The sequence below is a fragment of the Callithrix jacchus genome, chromosome 9 (genome assembly GCF_049354715.1).
Source record: "Callithrix jacchus isolate 240 chromosome 9, calJac240_pri, whole genome shotgun sequence".
Taxonomy (NCBI): Eukaryota; Metazoa; Chordata; class Mammalia; order Primates; family Cebidae; genus Callithrix; species Callithrix jacchus.
Window position 1 is genome coordinate 103,672,924 of NC_133510.1, and position 19,469 is coordinate 103,692,392.

General features: G+C 39.1%; 1 protein-coding gene across 6 annotated transcripts in view; it reads left to right on the top strand.

Moving 5' to 3' along the window:
* Positions 1-12,224, top strand: part of NR1H4 (nuclear receptor subfamily 1 group H member 4) — an 87,534-nt gene extending 75,310 nt beyond the window's left edge. For all 6 annotated transcript variants that reach the window (XM_009004448.6, XM_009004451.6, XM_078338105.1 and 3 more), the window contains 2 exons: positions 10,280-10,393; positions 11,610-12,224. In XM_009004448.6, coding sequence (XP_009002696.1) covers positions 10,280-10,393; positions 11,610-11,848 — 353 coding nt within the window. In that variant the 3' untranslated portion in view covers positions 11,849-12,224. The remainder of the gene's footprint in view (positions 1-10,279; positions 10,394-11,609) is intronic.
* The last annotated feature ends 7,245 nt before the right edge of the window (positions 12,225-19,469 follow it).

The following is a 19,469-nucleotide window of genomic DNA, read 5'->3' on the forward strand; positions in this document are numbered from 1 at the left end:
ATCCAAACTCACATGCTGCTGCATATTTTATTATCTATAATGCTTTCATTTATTAATATTTATGAATTTGCTTCTCCCAGTGGATTTTCAGAGCATTGCCTCTTCCACACAATACATAAAAACCTGATCTTGCAAGATGACCTTTCTGACTAACTTTTTATTCTTATGCTAATACAATTCATTTTTATTTCTATTGTACATTTAATTCCAGAGTAACATAATGTCTCAAAGTTACCTTGTTTATGCCTATGGAACTCTTTAAAGAATATGATGTGAAATTGATTTTCTTATTCTTCAAATTCATACTCTTTTGTTTGCTATTATTAAATTCAAATCACATACACAAAGATAACTTTCTCTGAGATGCTTTTAATGAGAGAGTGTTTATTTATGTTAATTGAGACTTTAAAACATATATGTGATATAATTGGTGGTTGAGTTGTTTCTATACAATTCTAATGTATCATTGATTTCATTCCTAGTGTAGCATTATATACAAACTAGGGGTTTAAGTTGGAATTGTTAGTAAAAACAGGAATAATCATAAGATATAAAATATTATAGAACTAAAATAGATCTGCTAACACTGAATGAGTTTACTTTTTTTTTTTTTGAAATGAAGTTTTACTCTTATTGCCCAGGCTGGAGTGCAATGGCGCAATTTCAGCTCATTACAACTTCCACCTCCTAGGTTCAAGCAATTCTCCCGCCTCAGCCTCCTCAGTAGCTGGGATTATAGGGCCTGCCACCATGTCAGGCTAATTTTTTGTAGAGATGGGGTTTCACCATGTTGGCCAGGCTGGTCTCAAACTCCTAACCTCAGGTGATCCAGCACCTTGGCCTCCCAAAACACTGGGATTACAGGCATGAGCCACCGTACCTGGCCCAAGTTTACATTTTAACATTAAGGAAATTAGCAATAACTTCTCAGAGATCAAAGCAACTTGTTCTGTTCATTTCAAATATAAATAACTCCTGACATTTATAGTAGTTTGGGACCTTTTTCCATCTGCACAAGAGATATAAATAAAATATTCAATTCCATAAGAATTTACCAGTATGACAATATATCTTATGATTTTGCAGTGTTTTGTTTTCATATGCATCATCTTGTTAGTGCAGCTTCCGATAGTCCTCACTGGGTGAGTGTTACACTCCTATTGTACAGATGTAGAAATGGGCTTAGAGAGGCAAGATGACCTGCCCAAGGTCATACAGCTAACCAAAAGAGTGCTAGGAAATTAGGTGGGTACTCTAACTCAGAACCCAGTATTCTTACTATATGTGGCAGCTGTCACTCACCAAGGTCTAGTATTTGTCCAACTATCTGCCCAACTATTCATTGTCATCAAGACAATTAAATTTCCATCGTCTTAATGGCATCCCTTGTCCCCATCACATCTCACAACTATGTCACCTTCATCATAAAGAACTACCAAAATGCAGTACTACCTGATTTAACAAGCATTTATTGACAAGCAGGGAATATAAAGTGAAACACGGTTCCTGCCCTTCAGTTGACAGATGAAGTATAAGCAGCAGTTAGCAATTTCAAATCACTTTTAGGTCAATGATCAAATGAATAGACAATGAAGTCAGAGAAACCTTGTTAGAGTGATGAAGCTGTAGCCTTTAGTAGTTCCATACTAAAGTATACTGTGCTTATTTTTGTTGTATGATTTCACTGCTTTAGCCTTTTCAGCTTGCACAAAATAAAAACAGTTACCAGAACTATATTTTCCAAAGATACAAATCTAAGATGATTATCAGTTCGGATACTGTCTTTGAGAGGGGTTGGAAATGTAAAGAAACAAATGATAGAATATTTCTAAGAAGGGTAAATGCTTAAGTTTAAATTTAGAAATCTTAACACCTCTACTTTTCCTTTTGAAAGTGGTCACATGATAACTTCGGCATGGGCAAATTTGGGACTCAAATTATAGGAAGAAAGCTTTTTCAAATTAAGAGGAAACATTAAAGAAATACAAGTGAGCATTTTTCCATTGCTCCTGGGCAGAATCCATTGTTCCTAAGCTGTATTTGCCAAGCTTTTTGTATTTGCTCAGGTTTAGATATTATGTATTTATTTATATCAAGTCGCCCCTTGGTATCCATGGAGGAATGGTTCCAAGACTTCTCTTGGATACCAAAATCAATGGCTGTTCAAGTCCCTGATATAAAATGGTACAGCCTTTGTCTATAACCTATGTACTTCCTCTTGTATACTCTAAATCACCTCTAGATTTAGAGTATCTAAATCACTTGTAATACCTAATACAATGTAAATGGTATGTAAATTGTTGTTTCACTGTATCGTTTAGAGAATAATGACAAGAAAAAAGTCTGTACATGTTCATTACAGTTGCAATACTTTTTCCAAATATTTTTGATCTGTGATTGGTTGAATCCATGGATACAGAACCCACAGAGAGCTGTCTGTATCTGCTTCTTCCATTAACCTGTTAACTGCATGAGGACTTCGCATTCCCAGATTCCCAGCACTAATATAGTGCCAGACACACAGCAGGAATACAAATATTGGTGAATTTTGTTGAGTTGAATCTGAAACTTGACAGTCCAAACTCTGATAACTCCTAAGCCCTGGTGAGACCTACGTAGGCCAGATAGTTTTTAGCCACTAGGACTAATGGGAAGTATATTATTTACTATGTATTTTAAATTAAATAATATTATATTTAAAGTAGTTCTTTTTTGAATTGCTAGTTTGATGGCAGCTTTTTACTTAGGGCCAAGAGTATGGCACAAATGACTTCCTGGGAGAGTTTAGCAGTTGAAATAGAGGACATAGTCCAATCTCTTAGCACCACAAGAACCTTTCCATTTCTTAATGGCATCCCTTGTCCCCATCACCTCTCACAACTATGTCACCTTCATCATAAAGAACTACCACAACATACTACTGCCGGATTTAACAAGCATCTATTAATCTCCTACCATGTCTTCAGAAGGATGCTAGTTATTAGAGAGAGATGCAGAGGTGAATACGAAATATCTGGCTAGTCACAGTGGCTCGCTCCCATAATCCCAACACTTAAGGAGGCCGAGGTGGGAGGATTGCTTGAGACCAGGAGTTCAAGACAAGCCTGGGAAACATAGCAAGTCCCCGTCTCTACACAAAAATAAAATATCTGGATGTGGTGGTGCACACGTGTAGTCCTAGCTACTCAAGAGACTGAGGCAGGAGAATTTCTTGAGCATCACACAGGAGTTCAAGGCTGCAGTGAGCCATGATTTTGCCAGTCTGGGTGACAGAGCTGATTCTGTCTCTCTCTCTTTCTCTCTCTCTCTCTCTCTCTCTCTCTCTCTCACACACACACACACACACACACACACACACACACACACACACACAGTCTATGGAGTACCCTTTATGGGTCAGGCAGCATGGGGCAGGCACTAGAGATACAATAATTAATTCCCACTCTTATAAAATGTATATTGTATTTCACACTCCAGTGGGAAGGAGAGATAATGAATTGTGATAGGTGCAATATAATTGAATCTAGAAAAGGAAAAAACTGATTCTGCTTCTCTGTGACAAGGAAAGCTCCATAGAAGAAGCAAAATTTGAACTTGGCCTTGAAACATAGGTGGGGTGCCTTATTCTGACAAGGATCCTGGCTTGTATTTCAAAAAGCATGAAGACATAAAAAGTGTATCTCACTTGTTAGGGGAGCTGTCAGAATGCTCTTGGCTGATAGCTACAGAAAATAAACTCGTCATGGCCTTAAAAAGTAAGAAAATGTATTAGCTGAAAAAAGAAACCCAGAGGAAGGGTGACAGCAGAATTGGTTAATTTAGGGGTAGAAGCCACCATTGGAAACACAGATCCTTCTCATCTTTCTGCTTCGCTATTCTTGATGTATTGGTCTTTCCCACAGACTGGTTCTCCTCCTGATTATCTAATGGCCACAGCAGTTTCCGGTACTATGTCTAGGCAAAACATTGGTCAAAGGAAAAAGAAATGCTCTCTTTCTGAATATGGAAATTTTTCTTGGGAACTTCCTAGGAGAATCCCCTTTAGTCACATGGGCCTGAATTGCACTGCTGTCCCTAACTACATCAAACTCTGATGTGGGAAATGAGATCAACAGTGGCTGGACCTTGGGCTGGAGCTGGGATTTGCCTCTATCACAGTGCATGGCCATGGAGCAGGGAGTGAGGAGGGAGCCTGTGTAGGCAACAAGCTGAATCAGCTTTAGGAGCCTTAGACGAATCAGTGCCATTAGTTCCTAAGGGAACTACTGGGCTGGTGAGTGCTTAGTTTGAAAGGAAAGCAGAAGGCAGATGTAGCCTTGTATGTCATGTTAGGGGCTTATACCTTGACCTCTGTGCTATGGGGTGATGTCATTTCTAGAAAAGTTTCAAGTTACATGGTTTTAAGGAAATAGTATCATTTTTAACGAGATGCTCAGTCCATTGAGGACACCATCAGAAAAAGTCGTATATAGGTACTTAAGATACCAGGAAATATGTCTTATGTAATATGCATACTTCTAAATCACACACACACACACACACACACACACACACACACACACACACACCTGTATTAGTTTTTGCTCCCAATTACGACCAGAAAGCTAATTAGGAAATAAAAGACTTAACATTTGAAACACCTAAAATAGTATATTGTTAATTCTATCAAATGGTTATTCTCTCAAAGAATATTTCTGATCAGTTAACATAATTTATTCATCACAGACCTCTTTCTCTTAAGAAAGAGAAAACAAATAAGAAACAGGAGCAGAAACATAAAATTATTTTTGCATTTTCAGACTTTTCCATGGCAGTCTTTGGTGGTTAAGTTAGAAAATAGCCCCCCCTTGTGACCAAAAATCAGCTAATTGGTCATTCAAGCAAAAATGAAGCAAATTTTAACTAAGTCTCCAGGAAGAAGGAGGAAGCAGGAAAACAGGAAAAGGCTGTCCCCTTCAGGATGACGTTAGCGTTACAGCTCTTCTGTTAGAAATTGCCGGTTCACAAGCCCTTTGTTTATGTTGTCATGGTTAATTCTGATGGTTGACTCTAATTCTAAAAGTAGATTTATATTTTACCTATCCTTTAGGAAAATTATTTTTTAACTCTCCTATTGTTTGTTTTCTACATTTTCTCTATATTCACTCTTGGCTTTTACAACCTGCACAAGATGAAATTCCTATAAAAATAAGGTTAAAAGTTTAACCTTATTTTCCCCAAATATTACCAATTGTAATCAGATAGCTAATGGAGGTAACATCTCTGGAAGGTGTGAGGGGATTTAGAAAGGCAAATGAAATAGGAAATTTGGTAATCAAAGAAATTTTTTAAATATTTTAATATTTTCAAATCAACTTTCTTGAATATCATCCCAAATCTTCATGTACTATTTAAATTAATGTCATAGACATAAAGTATCATTTTAAGTAACCAATGAGTGTAGTCTCTGAATGCTGAAGAAAGCATAAAGATTAACCTTTTTTCTGAAGATGAAAAAGAACAACCTTACCAAGAAAATAGATAACTTAGTTTAGCTTTAATACCTGGAAAAATATCCAGGCAAATCATTGATCAGCTAGTTTGTATTTATTCCCAGTAATTTGTAGAATTTGTTGGTTTTTTAAAAACCAACATGGCATTGTGAAGAGAAAAAAATTCACTCATTTAATCTAAGACTAAGACGAATTGAGATTAAAGTGGGCTAATGTGTTGATTCATTTCTCCTGAATAATGATAATAAAAATTATCTGCTCTGACATTTATTGCGGACTGACTGTAAACCTGGCATTTTGCTAAGCACTCTCTATACATCTCATATAACACTGTTGTTATGTGGAGTACACATTATATTACACGTGACAACATTTCACAGATGAGAAAAGGAAAGCTTAAAGAGTTTAAGTAATGTTCTAAGACCAAGTCGTGGACTTTGATTTCAAACTCAGAACTGGCTCACGACCTCTTAACCACTAGGTTTGCTGGAAGTCAGGACTGGTATTCCCCAGGCTCACATTCTCTAGTCCTCTGAACTTTAAGTTGTATCTAGTTGGGTTTTGGGTATTTAGTTCATTCTGTAGCAGCTGGATCTTCCACATGATATAATCTCCAAATTGTTCAACAAAGACATTGTTGTTAATAGAGTCCACTGGGGTCAATTAAAGAATCAAAGTCAAAGGGGAGAAGAGGGTGATATTTTGACCAGAGAGGAAAAGGCCAAGGATTTAATTTGGGAAGACTCTTTTTAAAAAATGTATTTAAACATTTATTGTGCTCAAAATTTAAATAAATCCAAAAAATTAAATAAATCATGTAACTCGCTTTATAAAGTACAAAATAATTCATCACCTTCCTTTATTATTTACCCCTTATTTTATCTGAATGTTTATAGCTAAGATTTTCTTAAAGTAGGTTACCCATGATTACAGCTGCCTGAGAGACCTGTCTTGTGGCATGTATATATGTTTCACTGAAGGCAATTTGGGAATGTGTGTTGGATCAAGATTCAGAAAATGTAGACTTGGATTTTCCATTTATTATGCTAGTAAACTTAGTCAATCAGCTTACTCTCTCTCAGCCTTATTTTCTCAAGTCTGAAATGGGGATAGTAATACCAGTTTATCAGTACTTCCTGCACAGGATTCTCATACAGAATTAGATTCATTTATGTATTTGAAAAATATGAAATCCTATATCCAAGGAAAGGATTGGTGTAATTACTGAAAAGAAGAAATCCTAGTGTACTTCAGGATCTTTTACCACCATTAGCATCACTTTAAGGTAGAGGAAATGAAAGCTGTGTCCATGCATGTTAGAAGTAATGTTTTCCCTTTTTGTATTCATTTTAATTTTTTAAAATGTTATTTTAGATTCAGGAGGTACATATGCAGGTTTGTTACATGGTGTGTTTTTGCACTGCACTGTGTTTTGCATTGCTATAAAGGAATACCTGAGACTGGGTAATTCATAAAGAAAGGAGGTTTATTTGGTTCATGGTTCTGCAGGCTATACAAGCACGACACCAATATCTTCTCAGCTTATGAGGAGGCCCTAGGGAGATTTTACTCATGGTGGAAGGTGAAGGGGGAGCAGGCATGTCACATGGTGAGACGGAGAAAGAGAGATGCTAGGCTCTTTTAAACGTTCATATTTCACAGTACTAATAAGAGTAAGAACTCATTCATTACCATGGGGAGGGATCTGTACTAATAGAGTAAGAACTCATTCATTACCAAGCCATTCATGAGGGATCTGCCCCAATGACCCAAGCATCCCCTACTAGGCCCCACCTCCAACACTCGGGATTACATTTCAACATGAGATTTAGAGGCGACAAACATCCAAACGATTTCACATGGATGTATTGTGTAATGATGTGGTTTGGACTTCTAGTGAAAGCATCTATAATCCAAATAGTGAACATTGTACCCATTAGTTAATCTTTCAACCCTCACCTTCCTCCCACCCTCCCACCTTTTGGAATTGCCACTGTCTATTATTTCCATCTGTATGTCCATGTGTACCCATTGTTTAGTGAGAACACGCAGTATGTGATTTTCTGCTTCTGAGTTATTTCACTTCTGATACTCTTCTAAAAGTGAGAATTCAGGTTTTCTGATAGGTATACCATTAGATGATAATTGTACTCTTTAGCATCTGGAATCAAAGTTTATACTGGTTTGCTCAGCCAAAGCTCTTAGCTCTGGATCTGGTTTGGAAGAAATAGAGCAGTCTATTCTCATCTGGACCAATCCTGGGAAACATCCTCATTTCAATGAACTTGTAAGTTACATCACAGGTTTTTCGTCTGTTTTGTTTTTCTGTCACCACACTTCCCCATCCAATGGCTCTTATGGAAGAAAGCAATGTACAGAACAGGCACCAAAGTAATATTTATTGAATGCAGTAGGTGGCAACAGTAGGTCTTTTTTTTTTCTTTTTTGAGACAGTCTCTCTCTCTCTCTCCTCTCTCTCTCTCTCTCTCTCTCTCTCTCTCTCTCTCTCTCTCTCTCTCTCTCTCTCTCTCTCTCTCTCTCTCTCTCTCTCTCTCTCTCTCTCTCTCTCTCTCTCTCTCTCTCTCTCCCCCCCCCGCCCCGCCCCAAGCTGGAGTGCAGTGGTGCAATCTCTGCTTACTGCAACCTCCACCTCCCTGGTTCAAGCAATTCCCCTGCCTCAGCCTTCCGAATAGCTGGGATTACAGATGCATGCCACCACACCTGGCTTTTTTTTAATTTTTATTTTTAGTAGAGATGGGGTTTTACCACATTGGTCAGACTGGTCTCAAACTTCTGACCTCAGGTGATCCACCCACCTCAGCCTCCCAAAGTGCTGGGATTACAGGTGTGAGCCACTGTGCCGGGTCTTTTTTTTTTTTTTTTGCGGGGGGGCGGGGACGGGGACAACATCTCACTTTGTTACACAGGCTTAAGTGCAAATAGCACAATCACAGCTTACTGCTGCCTCAACCTCTAGGCTCAAGCAATCCTCCCACCTCAGCCTCCTGAGTAGCTGGGACCACAGACATGTGCCACTGCACCCAGCTAACTTTTGCAGCTTTTGTAGAGATGGGGTTTTGCTATGTTGCCCAGGCTAGTCTCAAACTCCTGAGCTCAAGCAATCTTCCAGCCTTGGCCTCCCTAAGTGTTGGGCCTATAGGCATGAGCCACTGCACCTGGTTAGAAGTCTTAAATGACAAAAAGGAGTGAGCTAGATGAAAGAGAAAAAGGGCATTTCAAGTAGAGAGCATAACATGTACAAAAACTGGGCCATGTGAACTGTTTAGGAAACTACAAGTGGCTGGGGGTGGCTAGAGGAAAGGCAATGTGATAGACAGGTAGTGCAGCTTGGCCACAGCCACGGCCAGGACTCTAGAGCCTGCCAGCTTTGGTTTGAATCCTAGTTCCACTTGTCTCAGCTGAGTGTCTTTGGGCTAGTTATGCAGCCTTTCTGTATCTACCTCATGGGGTTTAGAACTGTTAAATGAATTATGGTATCTTAAATGGTTAAACTATTGCATAATACAGAGAGTACTCCTACTATTAATATTGTTATTGTGAATGGTGAGATAGGCAGGGAACAGGTCCCAGAGGCTCCTACATTAAAAGGAAGAAAATTTAAACTATATGCCAAAAGCCATGGGGAGGTTTAGAAGGTTTTTGTAAGAAGTAAGGAGAAAGTATGTGATTGGATTTTTAGAAAGGTTATTCCAATACCTGGATAGCAGAAGATGGATCAAAGGGAATCAAACTAAAGACAGAAAGGCCAGTGAGGAGGCAACTGTAGTAATCCAGATAAGAGAAATGGAAAGTTAAACTAAGTCAATGCCAGGTGCAGTAAGGAGGAGAGAGAGCATCAGGTGAGAGTGAGCAGGAGAAGCCACAGGCCTGGGTTCCTGAATCTCAGTTGTCAGGCCTCGGCAGTTGGGTGGTGTGGATACCACACACCAAGAATGGGAATGCCAGGAGAGAAATGGATTTGGAGAAATATGGGGGAGCTTAGTTCTGTATATGGTGTCTTTGGTTTTGGACATACTGGGTTTGAAGAGAACAGCCAAGTACTGAGGCTTAGTAGGCAATGGATAAGTAGGCTTGGTGCTTCAGCAAGAGATCAGAACCCTTTGATAAGAAATCTTGCCCATTTAGAAATGAAGCTGTTTATACTTCTGGACTGGAGAACAACTATTTTTGTTGGTTGTTTAACTAACAACTTACCCGCTCCTGTTTACCTTCTCAACTCTTTGGCAAAACCAAGTCTGTGTTAAGTTCCTGCTTTTTGATGCACTTACAGTGGTTTGTGTTTTCTGACTCAAGAAGTATGTAGAATGACTCACTTTTTCTTTGATTAGACTCAAACCTAAGAGAATGAAGAACTAGACCTTCTGGAGACCATCATATAACGAATGGCAATAATGTGGGTGATCTTTGCATTAATTATCGATAGTCATATTCAAAAGATTCACTAAATCCATCTGGAAAATGGAGACGTTTTTGAGATTATTTTGGCAATTCAAGAGTGTTATCATTGATTATTCGGTAGTGTCTGAAACAAAGACACTGCCAAAATTAGACATATACTCATTGCTTTGGCTATATTTTGAGAATTTTGTCAACGGACTGTCTTTGTGATGTCCTTCTTTTGGACATATAATAAATATACAGTAGTTATTTGAATGTGTGCATCTGGTTGCAAAATTGACATGTGTGTATATGTATAATGTGTTTCTAGTTTTACACTGTTTAGTCACTCAAAAATTTTATGATGACTCTGCAACTTTTCCCCATAGGTATCTCTGATGAATACATAACACCTATGTTTAGTTTTTATAAAAGTATTGGGGAACTGAAAATGACTCAAGAGGAGTATGCTCTGCTTACAGCAATTGTTATCCTCTCTCCAGGTAATTTCAATGTTACATTTTAATTTTTATGCCATTTTTTTCAGTATACTAGTAATAATTATTGAAAAAAGTCTGGAAAACACAGAAACAGAAAGAAAAAGTAAAGTGGCCTATAATTTTACTGTCCAAATAGAACCATTATTAACCTTTTAGTGCACTTCTTCTCAGTCTCTTTTAAAAAATCACACTTATTCATTCAATAAATGTCTATTGAACCCCTACTATGTAATAAACATGGTGTGAAACACTGGGGATGCAACAAGACATAGCTTCCAGGCAGCTGACATTCGGGTAGGATGAGAAAGATAATAAATGAAAAAACAAAAATATTTGTTCAGAAGGTGGTAAATGCTACAAAAATATAATGACAATTTAAATAAAGAGAGTGGCAGGAAAATGCTATTTTAATCTATGGTCACAGAAGACTTTTCTAAGTGTGTAGCATCGGAGCAGAAATCTAAATGAAATTACATACGTTTTAACATAATAGGGAACTTTTTTCTGAATTTATATTTCTTCAAAAGTCATTTCCCAAGTCATTAAAAATTACATTGGTAAAGTTTGTTGTAATATGTGCAACATATTCCATTGTATGAATATATAATCATTTACTTAATCTTTACCAAATGTTTGTATATTCAGGATATTTCCAGGTTTTTTTTTTCTAAAAAATGTTGAGATGAATACCTCTATCTGTAACTTTTTCTATATTTTTGGGTTACTTTAATAATCTGGAAGTCGAATGATGCCATGTTCATGATTCCTAAAACATAATTACAATGTTAGCCTTAGACCATTTTATACATTATATTGAGGCAGAAGCTAGTTGTTACTTTGATTTACCATAAAAATGATGACTCGTGACTAAAAAAACTATTCAGCAGAACCTACTAAAGTTTTGCATGGATATGCCTTATGGCCTAGTCATTTCACTTCTGAGAATATACTCGCCATAAAGGATGCTCACGTCCACCACAGGGGTTTTGACTGGAAGGGAAATGAGGGAGCCTTTTGGGAAGCATTACATGTGTTGTATCTTGATCTAGTTATAATTACATGTGTGTGTCCATAAAAATTCGTCAGGTTGAACACTTAAATTTTACCTTTTGTGAACAACATTTGTAAACATACACGTTAGCTAACGTTGCTATAATTATGTCAAATTCATGCTTTTCCACTTTTTAATTTTGTCATTTTATTTAAAACTTCAAAACAGATAGACAATATATAAAGGATAGAGAGGCAGTAGAAAAGCTTCAGGAACCACTTCTTGATGTGCTACAAAAGTTGTGTAAAATTCACCAGCCTGAAAATCCTCAACACTTTGCCTGTCTCCTGGGTCGCCTGACTGAATTACGGACATTCAATCATCACCATGCTGAAATGCTGATGTCATGGAGAGTAAACGATCACAAGTTTACCCCGCTTCTCTGTGAAATCTGGGATGTGCAGTGATGGGCATCACAGGGGAGGGGTCTAGCTCCTTTTTCTCTCTCATAATATTAATCTGATGTATAACTTTCCTTTATTTCACTTGTACCCAGTTTCACTCAAGAAATCTTGATGAATATTTATGTTGTAATTACATGTATAACTTCCACAACTGTAAATACAGGGCTAGAGAGAACAACTTTCTCTACGCTGTGTTTTAAAAGGCTCCAGGGAATCCTGCATTCTAATTGGCAAGCCTTGTTTGCTTAATTAAATTGATTATTACTTCAATTCTATCTGTTGAACTAGGGAAAATCTCATTTTCCTCTTCATCTTACCGTACTGCATATATTTTATTAAAGAGTTGTATTCAATTTTGGCAATAAAGCAGACATAATGACAATAGGCTTTTCTTTGGGAACAAAATTTGATACATATACAAACTAATTTCTTTAAATGTTGAAAGGCTATTGAATCTGAGGGGATAATTTGCAGAAAGATGCTGTCTCTCATTACATTAGTGGCACTTTTCTCATCCCTGGAAAAGTCCTGGTGAATAGTCATTCATTTGTAACAGCCCTTTGATCATTTTCTTTTCTTTGAAGTTCGAAGAGAATACCATACAGAAAAGTTAGCAATTTTCACACAAAATATTCCCTAAAGCAATCCCTTTCCCGCATAGTCTTGAGAAAGGATTCACAAATTCAGAGTATGCAAATAACTGCAGTGATGGGACCTTCCCTTTCCTGTCTTAAACGTGCTCACCATTGGCTTCATTGTATCCAATCAATCTATTTCTGTTTCCTTTTGCTTTTTGATGCTATTCCTATAGCTGGGTGCACAGCTGCTGTATACTTACCCCAAAGCAGGAATTAGTTTATTTCCTTCCTTCATTGTTACACTGTTGCATTCTTCTCCCCATTGTCCTTTGGTGAATACAGTTAAACACTTTCTATAAGTAATGGGCTTTTATCTCCCTTTCTCCTAAAGTTAGCCAAAGTGGAGCATGTTTAGCAAGCAGTTTTTTTTTTTTATATATCAAAATACTAGGACAAACCTGGAATTCTAAAAATAACCAGTCAGTGGAAAACTGATTGGGTTAGAGCTAGCATCAGTTGGATTCTGATACAACAAAAATGTCTTGAGTTCCCCATACAAGATTTATTTGCTAAATCCATGGATGATACAAAAATGATTAAGACCCAGTAACAGGGCTGAGCCCAGTGGCTCACACCTGTAATATCAGAACTTTGGGATTTTGAGGCTTGAGGATTGTTTGAGCCCAGGAGTTTGAGACCCGCCTGGGCAACACAGGGAAACCCTATCTCTACAAAAAATAAAAATAATAAAATCAGCCAGGTGCAGTGACTTGTACCTGTGGTGGTACCAGCAACTTGGGAGGCTGAAGCAAGAGGATTACTTGAGCCCAGGAGTTGGAGACTGCATTGAGCCATGATTGCACCACTGCACTCCAGCCTGGGCAACAGAACAACACCCTGTTTTCAAAAAAGAAAAAGAAAAAGAAAAAACCCAGTAACTGCCTGGAGGGAGTTATAAAGGCTGCAGTGGAACTTGCTGTAGGTTTACCCTGGAACCCAGAAAAGTTTCATAGAGGAGCTGGTACTTCTGCTGGGCTTCAAGGGATAGCCCCAAATTCAGTGGGTCCAGGTAGGAGGGAAGGGGTTCAAGGTGAAAGAGGTGGCAGAAGCAAAAGGAAGAAGGTGATGAATTGTACAGATATTAAAAGACCATACAAATCTGGGGAGGGAGGGAGGGAGGGAGGGTTTAGAGTCTCTTTCTAAATTTCAATTTCACCATTGTGAAATGCAGACATCAATGCTTACTGTTTAAGGGGATTTAGCTTATTAATCAAAAGTAAGTGGGAAGTAGCAGGCCCACCAGCTTGGTGAGAAAAGGACACTGAAGAAAGAAGTAAATTTCTGAATGCCTGAAAAGGTAGCTCTAGTTCATGGGGGCTGAGTGCAGTTTGGTGTCTCCAGATCTCACGATATCTGTGCAGATAGCACTGAGAAATGAGCCCAGAACTGGTGGGGCACTGGAGGCAGAGCAAGAAGGTTAGTTAATCCTATAGGTCTGGATTTATTCAAGTGGTTAAGACCTTGTAAAAGCAAACAATAATGTTCATCACATGGAAAACTCATAGTGATACTATTAGTGTCAGGCCTCCAAGTCCCAGCCTGGCCATTATAGCCTTGGTGACCTGCACAGACACCTCCTGATGGTCTCCAGGAGCCAGAAAGTCTGAAGTAACCAGATGGCCACAAAGACACATGAAACGACTAGTTTCTGCCTCAACTATTTGCTCTCCCCCTGCAACATTTGAACATTGTTCCTGCTCAGACTTGTGAAATATCCCCCTAGACACTGGGTTTCTCAAGACCCCCTACCCCTGTAACTATGTAATTTACCACACCCTTCCCTATACTTGCAACCGGTAACTCCCACCCTCATGACCATGCCTATTTGTAATAGATAACCCCTACCCTTGTGACCATGCATCCCATGAAGCCCCCCCTCCCCAAAATAGATTACCACCTTTAAATGACCATTTGCCCCAACGCATATAACCAGTCCCCATTTTTACGCCCCTCACCTAACTCCTTCCTTGGACTTGGCCTGCTTGCACCCAAATGCAAAACAAAATGGCCTCCTTGCCCATACAAAGCCTGCCTACTGGTCTCTTTATGTGAGCAATGCACCTAACAATAAGAAATACATATCGTATTTTTGTTCCTGGTTTCTGACACAGCTTCTAAAAGCCTTGGGATTTCCTGAGTGGTAGGGGTAATAAGAACATCTGTTGGTGGAAATAAAATACAAATGAAAGAGGAGTAACTCCCTTGCTCTGATATGCACTATTACGGGTCATTTTCCACACTAGTAGAGTGATTTTTTGTTCTAAAATGCAAATCTGGTTACGTGCTCCCTGTCCCACCTAATGATTTCCCATTGGCTTCAGCAGAGACCTGGAGCTCCTTGGGAGGGCAGTCGGCTATTGAGACCCTCTTCCCCATCCAGCACCTGCCGCCACTATCTGATCCTACAGGTTTTGTCTCCTGCTTTAGCTATACTCTAGGCTCCCAAATAAATTGTGTTCCTCAGAGGTTTATCTTCTCTTACACCAAATGAGAAAGAAAGGATAGAGACAGGGGAAAATAAAGGTGTTTGCTTGTTTTCTTCCCTTACCCTTTCACCCCAGGCCCCAAGTAGGGGTGATTTTGTGTCTTGGGGTTATACTGGTAATGTCTGGAGACAGTTTTGGTTTTCATAATCTGGAGTTAGAGGTGCTACTGGAATCTAGTGGATGGGAGCTAGTGATGCTGCTAAGCTTCCCACATGCACAGAATAGCACCCCGACACCCAGGGATTATCTGGCCCTAAATGTTAACAGTGCTGAGGTTGAGAAACCCCACTTTCTCCAGTCCTGTTTTAGTTCATTAAGGCTGCTGTAAAAATATACCATAAGCTGGGTAGCTTATAAACAACAGGAATTGACTCCTTACAGTTTTGGGAAGTCCAAGATGAAGGCACTGGCATATGCAATGTCTGGTGAGGGCTTCCTGATTCCTAGATGGCACCTTCTAAATGTGCCCTCACATGGTGAAAGGCATTAGTTAGCTCTCTGGGGTCTCTTTTATAAGGGCACTAATCCCAGTCATGAGGCCTTGCCTTCACGGCCTAATCGCTTCCCAAAGGCCCTACCTCCTAATACTATCAATTTAGGGGTTAGGATTTCAACATGACTTTTAGGGGGACACAAATATTCAGACCATAGGATATCCCAAGAAAACATGACCCCGGCTGGGTACAGTGGCTCACGCCTGTAATCCTAGCACTTTGGGAGGCCAAGGCGGGCAGATCATGAGGTCAGGAGATCGAGACCATCCTGGCCAAATGGTGAAAACCTGTCTCTACTTAAATACAAAAACATTAGCTGGGTGTGGTGGCATGTGCCTGTAATCCCAGCTACTCAGCTGAGGCAGGGGAATTGCTTGAACCCAGGAGGCAGAGGTTGCAGTGAGCTGAGATCACACCACTGCACTCCAGCCTGGGCAAGAGTGAGACTATGCCTCAAAATAAATAAATAATAAAAAGAAAATATGACCCCTACACTGTACTCTCTCTTGACCTGATCTAGCATCTAGCTTCAACATAAGTCTTGTGATGGTGGTTCTCTAGTTCATAACCAATATTGTGGACAACCATTTTATTAGTGAATCCAAATACTGAATATGAGCAACTGTTTTTGAAATTTTGTTTTCTTTCTTTTTTGTTCAGAATGAGAAACTGATTTCACTTATTGATCCTATAGCAGCCGAATTTTACTTTTCCTCAGATTTTCATAAAATTACAATTTATTCTTCTTTCCCTATCATAAGAAATAATAAATTCAGCACACTATCACATATCACATTTGGGTATTAGATGACTTATTTTTGGACACTCAGAATCCACTGCCTTTACTTCTATAAGAGTACTCTGATTTCCTCAGGAGAATCACCGTCTTCCTGTCTCTTAGTCCACGTGTTTTAAGTGGAGTTGATTCCACCCCAACCTCCTGTTGTAAATGTGACTCAGGCATAGCTAATCAGAATGACTCGTGAATTTGCAGTGCTTCTCACAAGAGCAGGCAGAACATACTTCCCCAACCACTGATGTTGAGCTTGTCCTTGTGGCTTGCTTTGGCAATGGAATGTGGGTGGAAGTGAGAGTGTCACTTCCGAGCTATAGCCTTAAGAGACATCACATGTTTCTGCTGCTGCTCTTGCACTTCTGCTATCTGCCATGAGACGGGAATGCCTGGATAGTTGCAAGTCTCAGAATCAGACAGAAGGAGTACACCTAAACCCAACCTACAGCTTGAAGCAGCATCCCTCCCCTCTACCATGAGCTAACAAGCAGATCAACAAACAAGAAAAATCAATTTTTAGTACTGTAAGTCATTGAAAGTTTGGAGTTGTTTGTTATATGGCATTATCACCACAGAAGTCTAGCTAATATATCCTATTTGTGTTGAGATCTGTTCCCTTCTTTCCCTTCTCTGTTCATCTGGCGGGAAGGGCTAATCCCTGATGGGTTACATTTTGTAGGTTTCTCTATTAACTGGCTTTGGGCAGGTTCAATCAATGGAAAGTATTGATGGGAGATTGGAGGATGAGGAGAAGAAAAAAGCCAGGATATTACTCCCTCACTCTCTTGGCCTCAGATTGCATCTCTGGTAAAGATTGCATCTCCTACATGGCTCCCAGTCCCACTGGGAACATCCCCCTCACCCCCGCCAGTGCTGATGGCCCTGATTTCTACATTCCTCTTTTGAACTCTAGGTCCTAGAATTGCAGTGGCTTCCTACTGTTACTAATCTCTGAGTTGTTTTACCTGTTCCTGTTTACCTTCTCAACTCTTTTGCAAAACCAAGTCTGTGTTAAGTTCCTGCTTTCTGATGCACCTACAATGGTTTTTGTTTTCTGACTTAAGAACTATGTAGAGGCCGGGCGCGGTGGCTCAAGCCTATAATCCCAGCACTTTGGGAGGCCGAGGTGGGTGGATCACAAGGTCAAGAGATCGAGACCATCCTGGTCAACATGGTGAAACCCGTCTCTACTAAAAATACAAAAAAAAATTAGCTGGATGTGGTGGCGCGTGCCTGTAATCCCAGCTACTCAGAAGGCTGAGGCAGGAAAATTGCCTGAACCCAGGAGGCGGAGGTTGCAATGAGCCGAGATTGCGCCATTGCACTCCAGCCTGGGCAACAAGAGCGAAACTGTCTCAAAAAAAAAAAAAAAAAAGAACTATGCATAATGATTCACTTTTTTTTTGGTTAGAATCAAACCTAAGAGAATGAAGAACTAGAGCTTCTGGAAACCATCATATAACCAGGAGGAACCTGAGAATAAAGTCAACATGAAAATCAGAGCCATTAGAGACTGGATTTTGCTGACATTATCTGAAATCTTAGATCAAGTTAGCCTAAAGTTAGAGAGTTCTATCCTGGGATTTTCATTACATGAGCCAATTACCTGCCCTTTTTTTTTCTTAAGTGAGTTTGAGGATTTTTTTTGCTTTCAAATATAACTTAATGTGATAGAAACTTAACCATACTTGGACACTAAGCCATTTAGAAATAACATGTGCTCTGTGAGAGCCTGGCATGGCTACAATGCTAATATTTGTGAAGATGTCTTATAGATGAACTGGAGGGGTAGGGAGTGTAGCTCAGTATAATCATTCTTGTTAGGATGTTAGCTTTTTACAACTCTCTCTCCAAATAGAAATTGTATTAGTTTCTTAGGGGCACTATAACCAATTTGACAGCTGAAAACAATTGACATTTATGTTATTTCATGTTTCTGGAGGCCAGAAGTCCAAAATCAAGGTGTCAGCAGACCAAACTCTCTCCCAAGGCTCCAGGAGAGAATTTCCTTGCCCTTTCCAGCCTCTAATGGTTCCTAGCATTGCTTGACTATGGCAGCAAAGTTCTTCCTCTGTCTTTACATGGACTTTCTACCTCTGTGTCCTTTTCTGTCTCTTGTAAAAACAGTCTCATTGGATTTGGGTCCACTCTAGTCCAGTATGATCTCATTTCAATCCTTAATTACACCTGCAAAGACTCCATTTCCAAATAAGGTCACATTCTGAGGTTCTGGACGAACATGAATTCTGGGTGGCACTATTCAATCCACTATATAAATTTAACACAGCATTTTAGTATTAACCATAACTTGTTATAAAATTTCATATCATTGAATTATTTGTACATATTGTTTGTTAATACAAATCGGTAGTATTCTTTTAAGATAGAGCTTAGTATTATTTTTAGAATACTTGGCTCTTAACAGATTATCGGCTGAACAGATAGTTTAATTAATTGTGAATAAATCAATACCTCTACTGCCCAAATATTTCATCTAGTACTTTACACAAGACACAATCCATAGATTGACATTTGATAATGTCAAAATTAAAAACATTTCTAAAACAACATAATGCAGAACAAAAGCACTGAGAAACAAATCAAAAATTTTTAAAGTCTTCGATAATTACAGTGTATTTTAAGCAATAGAAGCATTCTTGCATAGCTGTGAAAGGCCAAATCATAGTTCAAACCCAATGATTATTTGATTATGACAGACACTTCTGTATTCTGTACAGCTTTTAAGGCAGATTAATGATTATTCCTAATATAATAAGTTTAAAAATTTAGATTTCCAAACATGGTGCTTTCTTTAAAAGTGAGGCACAATTCCACAATTGGAAAGTCAAACTGGTGAGTCTTGTTTTGCATTTTATTTATTTATTTTGAGACAGAGTTTCACTCTTGTTACCCAGGCTGGAGTGCAATGGCATGATCTTGGCTCACCACAACCTCCGCCTCCTGGGTTCAGGCAATTCTCCTGCCTCAGCCTCCTGAGTAGCTGGGATTACAGGCACGCACCACCATGCCCAGCTAATTTTTTGTATTTTTAGTAGAGACAGGGTTTCACCATGTTGACCAGGATGGTCTCGATCTCTTGACCTCGTGATCCACCTGCCTCAGCCTCCCAAAGTCCTGGGATGACAGGCCTTTGGGAGCCACCGCACCCGGCCTTGTTTTGCATTTTATAATTATGCCAATTTTGTGTAAAGA